At 34.5% G+C, this 22658-nt stretch overlaps 3 protein-coding genes and 1 long non-coding RNA gene across 6 annotated transcripts; 2 read left to right on the forward strand and 2 right to left on the reverse strand.

The window, feature by feature from the left end:
- Nucleotides 1–276: 276 nt before the first annotated feature.
- LOC121768859 (bZIP transcription factor 12-like) lies at nt 277–3335 on the forward strand. The gene is made up of 4 exons (XM_042165447.1): nt 277–1191; nt 1288–1359; nt 1536–1565; nt 2887–3335. The coding sequence occupies exons 1-4, from the start codon at nt 568–570 to the stop codon at nt 2959–2961; spliced, it is 801 nt and encodes a 266-aa protein (XP_042021381.1). The 5' UTR covers nt 277–567; the 3' UTR covers nt 2962–3335.
- A 90-nt stretch (nt 3336–3425) lies between these two features.
- LOC121768861 (protein ROH1-like) lies at nt 3426–5511 on the reverse strand. 2 transcript variants are annotated; one of them, XM_042165449.1, is made up of 2 exons: nt 5275–5511; nt 3426–4763 (listed from the first exon to the last, which is right to left on the reverse strand). In XM_042165449.1, exon 2 carries the CDS (start codon nt 4749–4751, stop codon nt 3681–3683), a length of 1071 nt encoding a protein of 356 aa, XP_042021383.1. In that variant the 5' UTR covers nt 4752–4763; nt 5275–5511; the 3' UTR covers nt 3426–3680. The 2 variants fall into 2 exon arrangements, with proteins under 2 accessions (XP_042021383.1, XP_042021382.1); XM_042165448.1 differs by having other exon boundaries at nt 3426–4791.
- A 7817-nt stretch (nt 5512–13328) lies between these two features.
- Nucleotides 13329–18965, reverse strand: LOC121768164. Of its 2 annotated transcripts, none has more exons than XR_006043294.1 (3): nt 18833–18965; nt 14733–14813; nt 13329–13831 (listed from the first exon to the last, which is right to left on the reverse strand). It is a non-coding gene; the product is annotated as an uncharacterized LOC121768164 (long non-coding RNA). The 2 variants fall into 2 exon arrangements; XR_006043295.1 differs by lacking the exon at nt 18833–18965 and adding an exon at nt 15063–15335.
- Nucleotides 17307–18091, forward strand: LOC121768162 (basic leucine zipper 43-like). The gene has a single exon (XM_042164543.1). It carries the CDS (start codon nt 17412–17414, stop codon nt 17946–17948), a length of 537 nt encoding a protein of 178 aa, XP_042020477.1. The 5' UTR covers nt 17307–17411; the 3' UTR covers nt 17949–18091.
- Nucleotides 18966–22658: the final 3693 nt, after the last annotated feature.

Consider the following 22658-nt stretch of genomic DNA (forward strand, 5'->3'; position numbering starts at 1 on the left):
CTTATTCTATCTTTTTTTTTGGTAAAATTTTTATCATTTCTTTTCTTTACTCTTACTTCCTCTTCTTTCCTATGTTATTTTCTTTTTACTTAATTTTTAAATACTAATACTCTATCCAAATTTCTCAAATCCTGTGTTAAAAAAATGCATCAAACTAGCTGGGAAATGCATCAACGATGGGTCAACATCAAAGTTAATTTGCGATTTTTATAAATTGAGAAACATCATTAAATACTTACTACTCCATGACAGTTCTATCGAATATCACATGAATGCAACCTGACATAATAAAATAAAGAGTACTTCAGAAAAAAGACGTTAGGTGCCAATCTGAAATGAGCGAGTACAAATAGCTCTATGTATACTCTCATCTCATCTCATCTCATCTCATCATCTTCATCCCTCAATTTCTCTCTCTTCGCTTTATTCTACCGGTCATCTCTATGCTATGCCTACAAAGACGCCATTCCTAGACTCGCAATAGAAACTCACTCACTGTAGGATTGGATCAGGAAATTTTTCGATTTTTCAGTTCCGTGAAAAGCGGTGAAAACGGTTTTGAATTTCATGTTGATGGCGTCGCCGAGGGTGATCGCGTCCAATTCGGATCTGCCGCGTGACTCCCCTCCCTCCTCCATAAATATCCACTCCGATCAACCAGTTAGGGGTTTCGGCTCCATGAATATGGACGAAATCTTCCGGAACATCTGCCCCGATTCCGCCTCCTTCGACACCGGCGCCGGAGAGGCTGCCGCGGCGGGCGGATTTTTACCCGGCGACGGAGGATTGAGGAGTGTCAAGACGACGGAGGAGGTTTGGAGGGATATCGTCATCGGCGGCGGGGGTGAGGCTGCTGCGATGACGCTGGAGGCTTTCCTGACGAAGGCGGGGGCTGTGAACGAGGAGGAGGTTGGGGTTCCGGCGCCACCTCCGCCAGTGGCGGTTGGGGGTTTTGGAATGGAAGGTGTGATGGTGAATCCTGCGCCGGCGACGGCTCAGTTTGCGGCGGCGGGGTGCGTGCAGAATGTGATTGGTGGTATGGAGTTTGGGAGTGGGAGCGTGGGAGGCGGCGGGAGAGGGAAGAGGAGGGTGGCGGTGGACGAAGTGCCTCTGGATAAGGCGACGCAGCAAAAGCAGAGACGAATGATTAAAAATAGGGAGTCAGCTGCGAGGTCCAGAGAGCGGAAGCAGGTTATTTCTTTATTGTTTTTGCTTTTCCCCAATTTTTAAATTAAGTACTGTAATTCTTTTTGTAATGCATAAAGCTTCGTTGTTGCTTGCTTCTAGGCTTATACCGTGGAGATGGAGGCTCAGGTGACAGCCCTAGAGGATGAACATGCCAGGCTCTTGAGACAAGAGGTGCCTCTCTCTGTCTCTGTTGGGATGCACTTGTGTAGATAACCATATATTGCATTTTGATTTGAATACCTAGAATCTGTATGTTTTTAATCTTCTAGGGAGATTGCTGAACCTTTTTCACCTTTTAATTACTTTTCTGATGAGAAAGAAGGTTCTGATAAAACTCTAATTTGCAGGCTGAAATGAACAGGGATAGATACAAACAGGTATGTATTTATATTGATATTGTTATTGTTTACCTCATTCATCATTCTTGATTCTTGATAACTGAGAATATGTTGACATTTTAGCACCTGTTATATGTTTCAATATGTTTCTGTTGGAGTAAGCTATTGGTTATTTTGCCATGGCTAAAGTAAATGTATTCTCTAAGCCATGTGCTTATATGAAGTCTCTACGGCTACACACTTGTATGTCTTGTTCAGGATTGTCTGTAATCAAGTTTTAGAATCAGCTGACCCTACTTGCTAATTGTTTTAAGCTCTAACATGGAGTATTTGTGTGTGGCTAGAGTTTCTACAGTAATCTAAATCACAAGTATCACTATACTCTAGCTGTAAGGACAACTGTTTGATGAGATCAACTTTGACTGGTCTGAGATAAGAGTGGGAGAACTGACATACATGAACCTATTTGTTCTAATCCACTCTGTTTGATCATCTGTCTGTAGTTAGTTATCAGCGCACCAATTGATGATCTAATAAGAGTGGGAGAACTGACATACATGAACCTATTTGTTCTAATCCACTCTGTTTGATCATCTGTCTGTAGTTAGTTATCAGCGCACCAATTGATGATCTAATACAAATGCATGTGATATCAAGATGCATGCTTGTTATGTGTTTAATACTCCCTAAAATTTTCAATGGTATCAAATTGTATTAGGAAACTTGTAAGTATGGTTGTTATGTAGATAGAGACATTATATATAAAGTAGTACTGTTATTTTGTGGCAAAGAAGATTGAATCCCTAAAATGACTGAAAATGTTTAGGCCATTGAAACGTCATTATGGTTATTATTACAAAGGGTGCCTTAACTACAGAAGCTTAACAAGCACACCAGTGATTCAGTTTTCCTCAATGGAGTAAGCTTGGAAGGCTTTGTAATTGTTTTAAAATGCAGAGAAGTATTTACTATACAGTTTAGTTACTAAAACCTATACTTTGCTTGTATATGCTCACAAATTGGACAACTCACTGAGCTAGATTTTAATGCCTAGCATTCTTGAGAAGTTAAACCATAATGAGAGACCTCAAGAGTATACAGATGAGAAGTGGAAGGCTCCTCTGGATAGAGACATTAGGAGTATATATTTTGTCTGGAGTGTTGGTTGACAACATGTATCTAAAGAGCAGTCTGTTGAATTCCACTAACAGACATCAGTTATCTGTTCTGATTTGTGATTATATGAGCCAACTGTTTCAACTCAATTAGTATATCTCTTCATACATATATGAATCTATGTCCTTGTACAGTTTGGTTGTGTTAGTCTGAATCACCGATCATCCATAATGGTGTAATGCAGCTCATGGAGAATATAATTCCAGTGGTAGAGAAGCGAAGACCTCCAAGAGTTCTGAGGAGCACACGCTCCATGTAATGGCAGGTGCGTGGTTGAAGATGATAAAGATTGTAGAAAATAGGTCTTGTTGGCCTGCCATAGATATCCAGCAATGTCGCGAGAGGACGTTCTGGCACGGGCTAGATGGGCAGTTAGCTACAGATGCAGTAGTGTTCTCTTTCAAGGGGAATTGCTGAATGAAGCAGTCTGAGACATGTAAATCAAAAGCACATCTTGATCTCTATACTGTTTATAGAGTGCTTACTTTAAATCAATTTAAAGTAATAACATTACACATCTTGATCTCTATACTGTCCATACTGTTTATAGAGTGCACATCTTGATCTCTATACTATTTGTAGCTCATCTAGTGGTTAATTATTTCTTGATGTAATAACATTTCTTTAGGAAAATGGTGGAATCTACTATTGATTTTATCATTACACAATTTAGTAGCAACAAAAAAAAACATTAAGAGACAAAGTGTTCTTGAAATGACAAGATTAAAGGGCAAAGCTTTCCCAGACATACACATTGTTTAACAAGAATAAAGAACCAATCAAGAAAAAAATTGATGGCCAGCCTCACACAGACAGATCTGGAAACAGAATGGCAAAGCAGTATTTTACAAGAAAGTAGTACTTACTATATATATCACTAAGTACAAAATCTACCTGATAAAATTTTATTACTGTGGCCAACAACAAGTCACAGCTTCTCTTTCATGGTAAAAGCTATAGCATGACATTGCAATTTCACTAAGGCTGTATGGCCTTGCCAAGGAACTCGAGGCCCTCGGAGCGACAAGCCATGACTTTCCTAAATGTCTCGCGTAGCTTGCACTGCAGTGGCTCGAGCCCCGTCTTAAAAGCCCCACATGCTAAAGACATCTCGTTGACATTCTCATTAACTTCGTCCTTCAGCTCGTCCGACAGTGGGAACTGAGCGGCATCTACCGAGTCTGTCAGCTGATGCACACACTTCTCAATCTGATATATCTCCTTTAACAATCCACAGGTGTTACGCCGCTCTCTCTTCTTGGACTCGTCCATGATTCGGCTATGGAGCAAGAACAGAGGCGTGCTCCACGAGAACTGACGAGGGATAGCAAAGTGGATCTGCACGCCCCGGTCCTGACAAGGGATTGCAGCAACGAGAACCCACAACACAAACATCAGAATAAAGCTCATTGCAAAGATGAGCATCGCCAAACCATTAGTCGCTGCTATTTCGTTCGTTTTTGGAGGAGCCAAGTTACTCGCAATAGACTGGAGCTGCTTAGAGGCTGACCAAGAATGTGGCACGCTCCAAGAGAGTGACCGAGAGTGCCCTGATGATGAGCTCCGTTGGTGTTCCTTGCCCTTACGCCCAAAAGAGCGGTTTCTGTGTGAAAACACTGAGCCGGTATCTTTGTCATCCAACATCAGTAATGCCAAATCCATCAAGGCTTTTCTTGCACGACGAAACTGGCTCTCGCCAACCATTCTCTGCTTCGGTTCAAGAGCACACACCACAATCTCCAAATGCTTCTGCCAGACACAAACGGTCTCAACACCATTGCGAGTTGCATTGAAGATATCCATTGCCTTGATGGCTCTCTCGAAATACTCGGTAGCAAGCCTGTCTGCTGGTGGCTTCGAGAGCAATGCTTTGTTATCAGATAGTAAGGTGCTGAAATCCTCCTGGCACGCAGTGAACGCGTCCAACAACTTGTGCATCCATGAAACAGAGAGAAGCTCATCCGCGCTAACCACTGAAAGATCGTGGAAACGGGTGTAAACCTGTCGTTGGAACGACTCCAGGCACTTGATATTTGAATCATGGCTCATTTCTGAATGAACCTGATCACTTCTTAGAGTCAATATAGAGCTGCGAAATGAAGCAAAAGGGATATGGCATCCATGATTATTTGGAGAAGGTATTTCTTCAAATTGTAACACAACTACTCAAACTCCTAAAATCAAACTTGAGATTAAAAAATTGATGGCATTAAGTGAACCCTAATTAACCCCAAATCAGAAAGCAGAAACCTGCAAATCTCCAAACCATGATCAACACAAAATTGAACTTTATCGAATGACATAGCTAGCATAAAAAACTACTTCAGATTTCAATTACAAATATAAATTCCCAAACCTTGATCAGTCAAAACTGAAAGAAAAACACACACACACACAAATTTCACCAGAAAATCAACCGAGTTTAAGTCTCAATGAACATCAACTCATGAACACAATTGAATTGAAGTGATTCAACAGAGTTCTACTCAAACCAACGCAGATCAAAAACAGATGTTTAGCAAAAATCAAACAAGGCAAAAAACAGAAAACAAAGGAAAACTATTTAGTGTACCTTGATTGTATGGGGTGAACATGAAAAATGATAGCGGCAATTTAGAAGCAGAGGAAAATGAAACCCTAGGAAATGGCATGAGAGGTCATATGAATGAATTGGAAGGGAAAGGGAAGCAGACTGCAAAATATTTGACGCAAAGAAGAATAAATTAAGGCCGAAAATTTGAAAACATGAATCTACAGGAAAGACAACTGTATAACTGCTGGTGGCTCTTTACACGCACTATTGTGTGTTTCTGTGTGTTTTGATGATCATTGATTATATAGATACCTTATTTTCGCACCAAATTAATTACTCGTTTCATTTTGGGATATTGGTCTTACAAATAGTAATAAATTATTGCTGAATTTTGATAGGACTAATAAATTTTACGATTAATGCTCATTTTTTTTCAAGGGTCATTTTTCACATCCGATAAATCTCTGTCACAGATCAAAGTCCGTGATTCTGCCAAATTGTGGCTCATTATAAGCAAAATCAGCCTAAGATTTATGATTTTTAAGATTAATATCTCTTTCATTTTTGTCTGGGATTTAAGAAAATGGTATTTATTAAAATAAATAAAGAAATAATAAAGTATACAAGTGAATCGATTGGAACGGAAGGAATATTTATTTTTTATAAGCATGTGTGCTATGCAAATGTATGTGTGTAACAATATGCTTTTCTTATTATTAATTCACGAGTGTGCCAATGGTAGTAGATTACAATTTAGGAAGAATGAGACGAAAAAGTATAGAATTGTTGGAAAAATTATTCTACATCAATTAATAAATAGATATTTCAAATCTCTATAATAAAAATAAATAAGAAATTATTAGAGCATCTACGATAAATTGAATAGTACTCTTTGAACGTATACACCATACAATTAAAAAACTAGATAATAGTATTAAACTATAAAGTTATTAAAAATCAGGAAAAAATTGAACTCAAGTTCTTCAGTCAAACTACATAATCCTATATTTTATATTTTTATATGAATGAAATCATCGATGTATTTTGTAGACATAATTTAGAATTGATTATATTTCTGCCATGTATGTTAATTCGCTAGTCCCACCAACATCTTAATAATACTCCTCTATAAGCCCAAACTTTCTTCGTGGTATGAACTTGATTTTTTTTTCATTTTATTCAAATAATAGTAAGTATATCTTTTAATAATTCATTTCCGAATTAAATGCAATCGACAAGACATTAGTCACATTATCCTTTGATATTGTCAACGTGATGCTTAATTTCCTCTCTTCAATTATGTATAATTATTAATTTATGTAACTTATGTATGATAACAGTGAAGTGTATGTTATATGATTTTATTTTATCACATCCTTCTATTTTTTGCCACTCGAAAAGTTTGAAATTGATAAAACCTAATGTTTTTAGTAAACTTAACACTCTAATTTAACCATGGTTGACACATAATATCAAGACATAATATTATTCATTAAAAAAATCAAAATATTAACCAAAAGTTCCAAAATTTATGATTAAATCTGAACCAGACTAAAAAATCGTTGATATTTGAAAATTTCCCAAAAAAAAAAAAATTAAATTACTATGCATATTAGGTTAAAAATATTTAAATAAACTAATAGTTGAATAGAAATTTTTTTATTTAAATACTAACTTTTAAATATAATTAAAACATTTTTTTCAACTATATAAAATCAAAGCAAATTGAATCCAAAAAAATCAAATTTTGAAGGAAATTAACGAAATTAGACTTATATAAAAAAATATCGAACCAAATTTATAATTTTGTTTTGATTTAATTGTATTATTCAAATTATAAATGTTTTCATTGGGCCTCTGGCACTTGTCTATAATAGGTAGACTGCATAAATATTGATGGACAATCACTTTCTTATCCCATATTCATGAATGTTATATGTTCCTTCAATAATTGACACCTAATTTTTTTTTCCAATACAGACATTTCTGTAACATAATTCCCCCCAATGTTACTCAAATGTTTTGTGTCTTAATTGCAATTAATATTTGATGTGATGTCCTACTAGATCAATAATAATTAATACTATTCTACTAAAAGATGTGTTCACTAAAAACTATATAGAATAAAAATAAATATAAAAACGAATTTATATCTCTTTAAATCAATTATACCAATTATGAAAAGACAAAATTAACGGAAAAATCATAGAAGGTTGGTTAAATTCTGGTTCATTCGACAACATTAAAGTTATTTGAAAAAAAATCATGAATTTGGATTTGTTCTTAATAATCCCATAGGAGAAAAAAAAATTGATTGTCTACAAGTAATACATTATTATTATTTTTCAACCAAACAACGCATTTTTTGGATAGACGACATCATTTAACTCAACAATAGTGACGCACGTCCATGTATGATTTCATAGTGATCACATCTAACATATTTTCCGCAAAAAAGTTTCCTTGTAACATAATTGTTAATAAATTAAAAGATTGTTGTTTTTCTAATTGATTTTTGAAGTTGCTGACAACTAAAATTTAATCAAACTTGATGATTTTTGTGTTGGAACCGTAGTTTACATGGAAAGAGAAGTCACAAATGAAATCTTCTTGGGATCAAATTATGATGCCCAAATAAAAGGGAGAGCTATCTTACAGTTGTAGGAAGTTGGTTTCAGTTAGGGTAAAAATCTCATCTATAGGCAGATTGCAAATGCTTGAATATAATCCATGGTGAACAAGTCCTTCCCATAAAATAGTGGATTTGTCAAATTATGTCAAATTCAAACCCATAAAATTTGAGACCAAGAGAAAGTGGCTGAGACATCAAATTTGCAAATGAAATTGGGAGCCTTCTGAAAATAGTGGATTTGTCAATTAGAAAACTAAATACTGTCTGAGATAGTTATGGGCTATATGTGGTAGCTATTGGGCCATATGTAAGTATGCTAAATGGGCCATAAAATAAGATAATTTATTAATAAAAGGCCTACTCAAGCCCAATCTTGAAGGGCTTCAAACTAAGTGCAACAAATAAGTTTATATGTACAGATACTATAGTAATTATTTTTTCTAAAACAAATTAAATGTATCCATTTCTTATAACAATTAAACCTAGCTATAAATTTAATATGGTTCTTACTATCTTATAGAAATATAAGGTGTATCTAGTTATGATTTATATTTCAATTAACGCCAAATATTGTTAAGCTCGAGCTTGGTTCGTTTAGTTGCGAACTTCTCTAGACAAACTCGAATAAGCTCTAATTATGCCCAAAACGATAGCTTAGTTCTAATTTTGTACACTTCTTTCCCCTTCCCCCAAAAAAGGAAAGAAAATTAGGAAATGAAAACTAGAATAGATATGTTAAATGAGAAAAAAAAGATATCACACGTGAAGACAAATAAATAATAGGAGCATAAACTAAATTCTGTCTGAAAAAAGTAAATTGTAAGTAATTGAAATGGTTAGTGTAGAAGTGCCCCAATCAGATAAAGCACTATGATAATCCCTTTAGAAAACCATGTGTTTAGCTTTTTCAACCAGCCTTTTTAGTAGCACTAATATAATTTTAAGAGGTGGGGGCTCAAGATTATTGCCTCAAAAATGTGATTATGTTTTGACTTAATCTCGCTCCTTTTTTCAAATTAAGCTAGTAAAGTAAACCACTTAAAGTAAAACTGGTTTTTTAAATTAAAGAAATAATCCAATTGCATCAATATGTTGTGTAAAGTGATTTCATAGGATAGGAAGCACGAGTGTTTTAATTTTTTTTGTTGATGGAGATGGCTTCACATTAGTAGTGGAGTTCGATATTTTTTAAATTAGTTTTATCATTATTTTTGTACCTCAATAAAGTGATCTGTGTAATTGAGGATTGATGACGATTGATTAGTAATCAAGGTTTTATTTTAGTTTGTGTGATTTTTAATGAGTTTGGTTTGGTGGGTTCAACAAAATCCATCTTAAATTCACATCCTTTGATATCTTAATAAAATAAGAAGGGTCCCAAAAATTGATTAAACTACACGCTTATATGTAATACATGTAAGACAATGAAATAGCTAATTTTTTTTTCTTCAGAACTACTGTAGTTTGTTGATGTTTCTTTTATTATTTTTTTAATTAGCCTTCAATATTCCCTTCGATTTTGTGTTATAGTGACGCTAATTGTGGGCATCATGCATGGTTTCACGTGATTGTTCATTTTAGGAGTTAAAATAAAAAAAAATTTATAAAGTATAACTAATAGGCCGATGAAAAATGGGTAGTTTAATGATAATGGAACATGATTTAGCTTGTAAGATATTTTCTCTTATCAATCTAAATTCTTTCATCCCAAAGTCTGATGAATTCCGGTGCAAATTATGATAATTAAATGTTTTGCATAAAATGTTAGTACTATTTTTTCATCATTATTCACGTGATAATTATATCGGACACAACTTGATGGTGTTTGAGGAAAAAAAAATTTATATCGGACACAACTTGAAATCGAACCATTAGAATTATGGTTGAATATTTACAAATTGATAAAAACACAATTCGATTAATTTGCACTTAATGAACTTGCAATTCATGTAGGGATAGCTCAAAACTTACTGAACTGACTCGATTGACATCCCTAAATAAAATGATGCAATGGGAAGAATTTAAATTTTAGGTACGGAAGGAATAGATTAAGAAATTGAAAACGAAAAGCATTCATCAACCGATGGACTAATGTCTATTCCCAAAGATATTTTTAATGATCTTGTTTAGCATAAAATGATTTTATTCTTATCATGTCAAGAAAATTATAGGATTGAAATAATGTACTATGTCGAAGCGTGAAAATATACATAGATAGACTAGCTAGGCACCACAATATAAATTTTGTCTACATCAAAGGGTGCATATCACCTTGGTTTCACAACCCTATAAAAATTTTAACATCCTACAACCTACGATTTAATTTCATCATTGTAATCCTAATTACCTCATCTTATTAATTACTATTCCCCAATTTGTATCCTCGACTTTATTTATTAATTCTTCCCGTACTTATAACCTTGGATTCGAGTTCGGCACAACCTTTAAACTTCTATTCCTTTATCAATCTAAAAAAACCAGGAAACAAGAAAAATAAAGATACCAATTCGTATTAAAGTAATAGTACTACTATATTTTTCTGTATTACTCTCCTCATTCTATTAACAACGTTCTTTTCAATCAATTCTAATAAAGATGTCATGTTTTCATTTTTGAAAATAATTAATAAGTATGGAGTATTCAACTATTTTTTTTCAACTATTTTTATCTTTTTATTAATATAATTAACTATTTTTTTCTCACTAGTTAATATACTAACAATAATATCTTCTAAAATTTCGTCCTATCGCACCTCCCATAAAATGTGCTACCAAATAAGTATGTCATCTTCTAGGATAAAGAGTACTACTTTTTTACACTCTCACACAAACTCATCATGTGTATGTAAAGAATTTATACACAAAGTTTTTCTTACTTAATTATGATTAATAATGACACTACATTTATCCATATTGTTAATGGCTATGGTGACTCGGATTTCTAACTTATTTTTTTGAAGCGAAAATCTTTTTACCAACTAAATTGCATTTTGTCATTACACACTATATACAGGTAAATTTGAATAAATAGTATTTCCTCCATTCCAAGTTAGTTGAGTCGTATTCTTTTTTGGGTTGTTACAAGGTAGTTGAGTCATTTCTTTTTTTTTGGACAAAAACTTTATCCTCTCGCATACTTTACACTCTCTTTATTTCTCTTACGTTATTCCATCTCCTACTTTACTCTCTTCACTTTAACCTTTAATACACCAATTTTTTAAATCATGTGATGCCTCAACTACCTTGGGACGAAGGAAGTATATAACTAGACTACTTGTTAACATTCCAAATCTAAGGCAAGACAATCACCTAAAGCCCTGTCTTCACTTTTTAAGGGGCCAAATTTAAAGCCATGATATGTATTTTTATTTATTTTTAATTAGAAGAAGTAACACAACCATTTGAGAAGTGAGATCAAGAATCATTTCAGACTAAAAAAAGAAAATAATGCCTACAACAGTTCCAGATTACATGTTCAGATGCACTGATACTCGACAAACATGCATGCTCATGGCGACACGTGTTATGTGAAACAGTGACATTTCATTTATACTGTAACAACACCTCTTAGTAATAAAAAGTGGGAAAGGAGCAAAAAAACATCATCGGCAAAATGTTTTGTTAACACCAAGATTAGTGAAGAATAGCAGTTGCCACATGCTATTTATAACTAAACACCTTTTTCTATCCACATCGTTAGTGGAGTAAGAAACCTATAGCAATTTGTATCAACGGGATGGGTCCAAAATGATACTCATAATGCAAAATGCAATAACCCCACCTATATATACATATATATGATACCTCATTATTGCACCAATTTGGCAAAAAAGTTCTTGTATTATAATATTCGTATAAAAAACATATTCTATTATTAATTTTATACTGACTTTACTAGGGTTCAAAAGTGGGAGCAAAGTTATTAGTGATTTACGTAAGGGTTTGCACAAAATGATCTTATCCTCTTAATTGCTTTTAATATGAGGAGAAATAGGGTGGGCTATGTGAAGATGTGCTAAAAGTATTCAATTGAGCACGTATCATCGCTACAATTGTTGTTTTGCTTGTATCTGTATTCGCTTTATTTTTATTTTGTTGTCGACAAACTTTGTTTCTTGCGTATTATTGTTGTTCTGTTTTAGCATTTAAAATATTAATTAGTTTGTTGCCTAATCTGACAACTCTTTTTGGTATAAAATTTGCTTTTCGATTTGGATCTGCTGATCTCAATATAAATTGAAATTAAATCTTAATATTTTATTACCACCTTGTAGTTTAGTATATATGTGTAGTGTTGTATTATACATATTGCGATGCCACTAATAGAAGATAAAGACAGAATGGAAAAGAAAACAGATTCCATGCGTCAATTTCGGTGTATATATAAAGGTCGAAGGGTGAATGCTAATCGATTATATTCTTGATTAGTATTTATACAGAAATTCGAGTGCACTTTTTCTGCTGCAAGGAAAAATTGATAAAGTTAATTCAACATCACAACGTCAGTACTATAAGAAATGGAGCAAATATGAATCTTGTCTTGATATGTGAGATCTATAAAACTCATCTTAACATAAATCGGCAATTATTTGTTTCTAATGCAATTGTGACTGAACCGATACAATAGTAGTAGTTAATTAAGCTAGGTCTCGAACAAACTTGATTTGGCATGTAGATAAAATATCACATGGCCAAGCGAATACTCGCACCAAACATGAATAATGAATTATAGGAAACTCATGCATGCCTTTCTTACTTCTTTTTTTTTTCTAACATGTAATTAGAAAAAGAAATGATTTAAAAATAATACTCCCTACGGTTTGTAAGACTCTGATCAGCACAATATATGACACGTCTTCTTTAGCAAAGTTGACTCATATTTTAAGAAATATTTTAGAAGTTTTATAAAAGTAAGAAATCAGCCATAGGCCTGCGTTATATGAAAATGGGATTTTGCCGCCCCAACATAGCTATATAGCTTCAAGGCTTTCGACTTTCAAGTCAAAATCGAAACATGTCGACTGATATTTCTTATCAAATTCAACTTTTGATATTCAGCCGTGTTGTGGCCTGTTACGATCATTTTTATTCTCTCATTTGGATTAACAAATTTTATTTTCCGTCTAGATTACAACACCAAAAGGTTACTAAAAGAAGCTTGCGCACAATTTGGCATAGCCATAAAGACATTTAAATCAATCAAGAAATTTTATTTTTTCTGAATTGTCCCATGCAAGTATGTATCTTTATTGATGAAAAAAATATGTATACCAAAAAATGACCTTTTGTACACGAATAAGACAATTGAGAAAAATAGAAACTTTGTGATTTACAATAATATTTTGTTCCAAATCTTATGGGAATGACTTGAATTTAACCAAACTCCATGATTTAAATAGTTATTATTCCATTCAAACTCTGATAAGTTACTAATAAAATAAAAGCTTATAAAGAATTAGAGATAAGTTAAACAAATAACACACATAATACAGGATTGGTATTTCGTACTAGTACTATGATACACACCATGAGATGGAAGCAAATAGAACGAATATGTAACTATTAATTTACCTAAATAATATATTGATATATAGTAATGTTAGAATACTCTAGTCCTAGACACAGGAAACTACCATATACTAATATACACGAGTGATATATATGGTGAATGACTGACACCATAGGCCATAGCATGATATGTTAGTATTATTTGTTCAAAACTTTCTTTCTCCGCAAAATTAGGAGGGAGAGAGAGAGAGAGGGTAGAAATAAAATAAGGCAAAGGGCAGCTACGAGTTGAGACAAAAACTGATTGGGATGAAGGCATGATTGTTGTAAAGAAATGAAATGCTTTGAATACCTGAAAGAAAAACTTTAGCTTAGGTCACTTGAGTGGGGTGCACAAATGCCTTGCTTTGCATATGATATCATGGACTAGAGAGCACCTGAACAAACGCCTCTGGCCCTATCAAATAACCACAAAGATCTCCTCATTTCTCTACTCCTAAATTTCCATGTCCAATCACCATCATATAGTACTACAATTCTCCGCCATTTTTATACGTATTTCATTCTTTTATACTACTACATCGATCCATTCTCTAATCTCTACTTGATTTTTATGTGACAAAAAGCAGCGACGTGTGGTCGACACATGTGGTTAAAGTGGGGTGGAGCCATGCACTTGTGGGGTGGGAGTTGGTGTGCCCAACACCCCCACGCGGGCTTGTAACCTAGGGCCCAGACGGGGAAGATCATCGTGCACCTGCACTTTCCTAAACTCTATTCACATTTAGAAATAAAAATATGTGTATTTGACTCTAAAAAGGGACAAGTCAGGTGTTACATCCAGCACCCCTCGGTGGAATACCCCGACCGTTGGTTTAGGGCACTGTCCCTAATTTAACTCTTCCAAACCCTCTTACAGCTAATGTTTTTCTGTTTTTTTCTCAAAGTGAGATGAAAAGAGTGCTAGCATTGAGGTTACACAGGTAAAAATGATGGGATACAAGCATATTTTTTGAAAGATAGATAAGATATGCTGACGGGGTATTGTGCCTCAAGTGGGTAATCGGTATTTAATCATTTCTTTCACATCAGCCAACCCCATCTTTTTCTTTTCCCTCCCTTTATTATTAGTAACCTCTCCCTCTCTCTAGAGTGTGTGTGAGAAAGATAGGAACAAGAAAAGGATATCTTACGTCTCCAAATCTTTAATTTTTTATTGGCAAATGTGTTTGACTAAGTTACCAGAAATTCTCTATGGAAATCCTGATATATAACTAGAAATGGAATTACTTATAGTGGCGTCCTCACTATTAAATTCACCTCACTTTTATCATATTATTTGGGTTTGGAGTATTTACCTGCATCAAAAGGAACTTGTTCAGTGTTGGACCATTTTCCAACTACTGTTTGCTCATATAAGCTGCTTGACATTCCTCAACCTACAAAACAAAACAAAACCGATACATAATCAAGTGGCGTAAACCATGTACTCTGTTAGATTATTTACTGGGTATGCAGTTTAATTCTACTCAAATTCTCAACGGTTCGAATAAAACCATTGTTAGGACACCTAAAGCTGGACTAAGGCGATGAACATAAAACAAATGAAATGACAGGCATCCTATTGGAGTCTATACATTAGTCCACCAAGAAACCACACTTTGTCACTTGGTCAAAAAAATAAAAACCTTGGCAAAGATTGACGAAATTGTGGAGGAGATTCCTTTAATGTTTAGAGGCATCCCAAAAGCAGCATTATCTCTTCGTCCAATATAAATCTATAGACTTACGCAGACCAAATCTATGAAAACACGCCTTGTTCTAAAAAAGAGATGTAAATATTTTAGTGTATATACTTATGTACAATAAAACAAGCAGCAAACTGAAAAAAAAGGTGATCAAGAAGAAATTAACTAGGATCAAATATACAAGGTAGCAAAATGGACATCTTGGTTATGGTAATTCTGGTGGACTGTCTATCGAGGAAAATGGCAATTCAAAAAGATATCAAACATAAGTACAGTATAGTATAGTACAGTACACAAAAAAATGGTGGGGCTGATGTACGTATTCAACTACATTAATCATCTTCGGCCTCTTTATGGCCAATATGGGGAAATGACTCTCATTGAAAATGAAATGAAATATGGGAAGAGGAAACAAATAAAACAGGGGAGCAATAGAGACAAGAAATGAAAGAGGAGTCAAATTTCATCTAATGGGATTGTTGACTACTGAGGCCACTCAACCCAATATCAAGAAAGCAATTAACTCTATAAGAATTCTTCTACTTGAGGCATTACACATTTTCTTTTTCTAGTGGAAGAATACATTTTAAAGTACATCCATACATTAATCACCCACCCATTGTCCCGTCCCACCACACACCGTATATGATTTTCCAAACTGCATAAAAAGTATTGGTTATGTGGTTAAAATTGAACCTCATATCCTGTAAAAGTTATCTCGGTCAGGGAGATTCACAAATCAGCACTAACTTGCTTAAACAAATGGAACTTACTCCATGAACACTGAACACTTGCAGAATAAGATTAGACTCAGTGAGAAGTTCATCATGGCTACAAAAACATTAATTAATGGACTTCCCACATTATCTAGGTAAAACATTAATCTTCTTGACTAATCATCAACTTGCAAACATCGGCCTAATGTTTAAACAATATATGGAAACATTTAAGCTGGCAGAATAGTGAAAACACTAAAACTTTTCAAATGAGGATTCCACAAGTTTGACTTGAGAATACATAAAGACACCTCAAGTTCTTTATCGCCTGGTCTTATTTAGTGAAACAGATAATGTCAACAAACTCATATTTCTCATATACATACACAGTTGTTCGGTAGTAATACAACATAGTGTAAAAGTTTGCACCATAGCTGTTCAAGCCACATTGGTAAATGGACCGTTCTGTTCACTAATTCAACTAGAATAGCGAAAGAAGTTCTACGCTAAACTTAAATGGATTAAAGATTCAGTACAATCTAGCCAATAGATATTCACATTATTTGTGCTTATACAGCCTTATAGTTAGCCAATATCATAGTTCTTCTTCAAAATACACATATTGTGCAAATAAATGCATAAGAATAACTAGCCATGCACTACATACTTATCCAGTTTTAAACCTCACCAATAATAGATGAAATGGAGTTTTCACAGATGGCACTCACTCAAAATAAGAAGCATAATATCATGTAGTCAATTTTTGCGTCTAAAACATTCATTTCTACCAGAGTACACTGCTTATGCTTCCTGCAATGCCTCAGGAAAGGATTTTCGTCTGATATTGAAATTTGATCAATGTAAAGAGTATATCGTATCTTAATTTATTAAATATAGTTCCAGAAAAGTGGTTGCTGAGTCACTAATTTCTTTTATGCAAGTTTTCCACTTTTGGAAAAGGGATTGCTGCCCCAGTCTCCTCCTATTCATTCGTGTCCTTGAACATTGCTGGCTACAGACCAATGTTTAGTAGAAATTTCTAACTTTGGCTGACAATTATAAATTTTCTAAGTTGACTTCACTAACCATTTCTTATGGTCTATTCCTTCCATAACATCCCCCAAATCAATTATTATAACCCCAATTATAAACTACCCCACATGTAAGCATTCTATTTTCCATGAGATTATCCAATTCTGATCTAAATTTTAATTCAACTTGTATAGACTGCTGATTGCCTATGTATGGCTTCATGCATCATGCAACATACAGCCATGTATAGATTGTACATGGACAGTGCATAGACTAATACATCCTGTTACATAGATTAATATATGAGAGCACATAAGGCCAAACATAGTTTGGTGTCAATCCTGCATTTTCATTTTTTGAGGAATTCTACTGTACTCTAATTTCTTACAATGGGGCCAAACCACCTTTTTGGCTTTCTATAAATCCTCCCCTTCCCACTAGTTTCCTTCGCCTTCAACTACCAGCAATACTTCTTTCTACGATCTCCCATAAACTTATCCCACAAACTCATCTCAGAAAATCTTCCCAGTCCAACAGAGCAATGCAGCCCAATGAAATTGCTGAGCTTCATTTGTTATTTCCTTCCAACTCAACACAATATCCTCCCAATTTTGGCTTAACTAGTAACTACCCACCAGCTTATCAATTTAGCAGGTTCCCCAACCCTTTATACCAACTCAATACCGCACCCCAAGTTCAAGAACTGAATCCACAGTCAACATGTTTCAGCAGTAACTCGACATCTGATGAAGCAGATGAGCAACAACTAAGCATAATAAACGAGAGGAAGCAAAGAAGAATGATTTCAAACAGAGAATCTGCAAGGCGATCACGCATGCGCAAACAGAAACACTTGGATGAGCTTTGGTCACAAGTAGTCTGGCTCCGTAACGAGAATCACCAGCTCGTAGACAAGCTTAACCATGTATCAGAGCATCATGACCAAGTACTCCAAGAAAATGTTCAACTCAAAGAAGAAGCTTCAGAGCTTCGTCAAATGCTTACCGACATGAAGCTGAACAGTCCTTATCCATACTTAAGAGAGCTTGACGATGATCCCAGCAGTGACTTGGCCTAAGCATGAATTATGTACTCATATTTCTTCCTCAGTTTCCTGATTTGTTACTGAGATAGATGCTATGATTTTTGTCTTATCTTGATGCCTTTAGCCAATTGTTGTTGTCTCGATCTATATGAATCACAATCCAGTTATTATCCATATGAGTTAACAGTACGCTGCAATAAACTCTAAATATTGTCAAAAAAGGCTAGGTTTATTTAAGTCCTGGGAATAGATTCATCCATGACACAGGCCCCAAAAATTTCTGAACTGCGACCACTTAGTAATCGTCTAGTCTATTGACACATGCAGGCACTAACAAGCAAGATTTGCATACAAGAATCTGAACACACAGCTGCTCCATCATAATTTGAAATACTTAAACACTCAACTCCTAAATACAGCAAAATTAAATACAATAAAAAAGCAAAACGAAGATTAATTTCCCTAGAGTGTCATGCAGCATTTCAAGTTGGAAAACAGTAGTTTCTTCAGACAAACTATGCTACCAATTACCAAAATGATTGCCATTAATTGACATCAACCAAACAGAAACCTTTTCTGTTTTTCAAATTTAGTTTTGGCTAAAAACATGCTTGGTGTGGCGTTTAGGGACCACTTCAGTTCCTCTAAGTCGTATTCAGTTCGGCATCTAGGGGACACACTGTTTGTAACAATCTCACCATCAATTTTCAATGCCACAAGGAAATCATGCTTAGTTATATCATCTTTGTCTACGATTTCTTCATTTCAAACAGTACTAACGATGAAAATATACTCTAATTCGAAGATAAATCATGCGTCACTGCCGTACAATGTTTCCATATGGCATTCAAGGAATAGAAATTCACCGCGCATTAGGGATTTAATCTGGATAATGAAATCGAATTCCGAAAACCCACCTTCAAATAATTTCTGTAGTTCGGAGCTAAATCTGCTTCGCGAAAAATGGATCGTTTCTGAAGAAATTCTTTTTTTCCTTCAAAAATATATTGCGAGCGGTATTGCAGTTTACTGTGAATTCGGACTCCAAACATTGTTTTGCTTTTATTTCTTCTTTTGTTTTAGTTCCTATTAATATTATACTCCTATTAAATAATCTGATTTATAATTAATTACTGTATAGTAGTATGTTTTTTTAATAACCAGTCTTTAATTATATTAGAGGGTGCATCCTAAGTTCTGCACAGGGTAGTCATTTGAGTGTGTAAAACACTATATTAACGGAAATTGAGTAGTTGTGTTAATTAGATATGTGTTGATTACTTAAGATTCGTATATGTATTGTTTGGCTTTTCCAAATAATTAAAATTCTGTATTTAATTATAAATGCCAAACTAAATGGTACAGTAGCTAGTTTGATTTTGATATAACTAGGTAAGCAAGCAAATTAAAAGAGAATCATTTAATAAGATGAAAGTTATAAACTTATACCTAAATTAGGAGTATATTATTGTTCCCAACTCGACTTAAAAATTGATTATTGATGCAAAAATAAAAAAATTGGTCAGCCATCGCCGACCTAGTCTTCAAAAGCCTCCTTAGGTTCAATCAAATTTTCGATACCAAGTTTTTAATAAGGCCATCCACAATAGGAATAGCCCAGCAATAGCCCAGCCATAGCCCAGCCACTGCCACATCAGCAGCACTAAAAATCCTCCTGCCACATCATCAAAACAAGCAAATAGCTCAGTCATAGCCTAGCCACTAATATCCACATCACTATTAACAAATATATACAAAATGAAATAATTAACAATCACACAATATGCGAAATTTAATTTACGAGACATATACGGGAAAAGTTTAATAATACTATTAAAATTTTAAAAAGTACAATAATTTAAAAAGTACATTAATTAAAAAAATACAATAATAAAAAAAAGTACATAAATTTTAAAAAAAATACAATAATAAAAAGTACGTTAAAACAAGTGGTGCGAATGAAAATGACGAACAAAGCGCGTATATATAGTGTTTCGAAAAAAAAAATTTATTTTTTCGCGCTAGGCGGTGCGCTGGGCGATCAGGGCGCTGCAATAGCGCCGAACGGACCGCCCAGCGCCACGCGACCGCCCAGCGCTGCGCGGTTTCTCTCTCCAATCGCCCGCTGAGCGGCTGTAATAGATCGCCCAGCGAACCGCCCAGCGCCGGCGCTCGGCTGGGCGGTCGCTGGGCGCCTATTGTGGATGGCCTAAGCTAAGTAGCTAACCCACCATTCATGAGAATAGAGGCCTGAGTATAAGTAGTACTACTATTATAGTGATTTATATTATTCACGTATTCTTAATATGATCCATAACCCTTATTAAGAAATTGTGTTCTAAATTCTAATAGTATTATTTTTATATAATCAATAAATGAAAAAGGTCACATAATTTTATAGTATGCCATCGATCTGAATTCTATGGTATTAGATGACCATATGAATACAGAGCAACCGAAGCTTTAATATGACCGTGGTTGTGCATTGATTTCAATAGAAGAATTTCCAAATAAAATAGATGAAATTAAAATAAGAATCGATGCTTTAAACTAAATAAATGAAAATAATACAGGCTAATTTCTTATTTTTTAAATTGGTTATAAATTTAAAATTGAAATTTATATATAAAAATAAAATACTCAATTATCTATTTTATTAATTATAGAAAATAAAATCATTTATCGATCATGAATATAAACGTCGATTATTAAGAAATTAGGAGTAATCAACGAGTCTAGTAAGGCGTTTTCATGCCTGGGTACCGCGTGTTGAATGGCTAAGATATTAACTCTAAATAAATCATGGACTACTACTAGACTCATAGTATAATAATCTAATAGTAATAGAGCCATATTCATGCTTTTTATTAAATTGCATTTTCATGAATCGGAATTAATACTTGTAATTGATATCTATATAATTTCTACTACTGTATTACAAACGAATTAGTATTAAATTAAAATTTATTATTAATATAGAACTATTAGTAGTATATTCAATTATTCATCATTCTACGTTTTGCTCTTATTTTTTTTTCGTCAATCTAATCCTACTGTCCGTAGATAGACTTGGTCATGACACAACTAAGAGCATCCGCAACGGTTGTATTACGCTGTCCGTCCGTCCTTACCGCTGATAAGGACACACCTGTCCGCCGCTGCGCTCTTTGACGCTGGCACGAACGTGCTCTTAGCTAAGAGCACGTCCGTGCCAGCGAGCATGGCGACGTGGCGTGTTTCTATTGGCCGTTGACATTTTCTTTTTTCTCTTTTTTTAAAAAAAATGAAAATAATACCAAAAATTAAAAGTATATATTTTCGGATTCTAAAAAATATAGCCGCTTTATTACCATTTTTTTGAATTTTTTTGAATTTTTTTTAAAAAATTTAATCCCAAAATCATCTATAAATACACACATTCATCATCCATTTGGACGAAATTAGGCCACTTATGAATTTAATTATGTAATTTTTAATTTTTAAGACTTTAATTATGAAATTTTTAATTTTTAGGATTTTAATTTGTAATTTTTAATTTTTTAGTAATTAATAATAGTATTTTGGGTATTTTTAATGAATTTTAATATTGTGGAAATGTTTTTATTTAAATTGAATAATAGAATGGTGGTACTCTTGTGCTCGTCCTTGCGGAAGAGCACGGATGTGGGTGTTGTGCTCTTGCCTAAGAGCAGACAGAAAAAGTGGGTCCGGGCCTACATCCGTGCTCGTTGGCAAGAGCACGGATATGGATGCTCTAACTACGTCGGACCATCATTTAGTCCGAATTAGTTTATTTTAGTCCAAATTCACCTACTTCTTTCAAGTTATTAACCTACAAAATCTAAAAATTAGTTTATTTTTTGTCACGACCGCATTTTCTAAGGATAGAAAACACGGTTGATCGCGACTAGGGGAGGATTAAAGAAGCGGGGAAGAAAGGGGAAAAACACAAATCGACCATAGCTCGAAATAAAATCAGAGTTTTGAACAAAATAGACTTGAGTCTTTTAAGATGCACAACGGATACAAATGAACGCGGTTCCATGTATGAAGACATGAACCTCCGAGAGTCAAAATCTGACTGAATTAAATGTCTTGTCTCAACAGCACTTCCTCCACCACTTCGCTGCTCAACCTGCACATTTAGAAATATATGCAGGGCTGAGTACAAAAAGTACTCAGTGAACACATTGCCGACAATTACACATATACATTTGAAAATATTGTCAAGCCATCATCACAGTAACACTCGGGGTGTTGTTGAAAAGACCCGAGCTTACTAAAAATATCACATTGGACTGCAGTCCCTTTTTTTCCTGTACTTAGCCATATCTGATCACATTGTGCCGTCGAGATGGTGTTCTCGCACGGTCACCTTCTCTGCCCAACATGTCAGAGGTATTCTTGTGCCGGGAAGGTGGCCACCTTCCTCGGTCACCTGCTCTGCCCAACATGCAGATGGAGCTTGTGTACACTAGTCCGAGTGGGGACACCACCCTCACTGGGACCCGAATTCGACTTATATCATCATTCATAATTTCTTTGGCCTTAGCCAAATAGATAGGCATCATACACAAAAACATTTATGGCAAGACAACATCTTTAAAAATCACGAACATGTGTTCAAGTTTTCATAAAATACAATTTGTATTTTTTTAGTATAAGAAAGCTCACCTTGTTCGCTTAGTTTCCTTAACTTGAATTTTCCTGACTCCACCCTTAACTCACGGAGATAGCCTTTTG

This window comes from Salvia splendens, chromosome 15, assembly GCF_004379255.2.
Source record: "Salvia splendens isolate huo1 chromosome 15, SspV2, whole genome shotgun sequence".
In the NCBI taxonomy this organism is placed as follows: domain Eukaryota; kingdom Viridiplantae; phylum Streptophyta; class Magnoliopsida; order Lamiales; family Lamiaceae; genus Salvia; species Salvia splendens.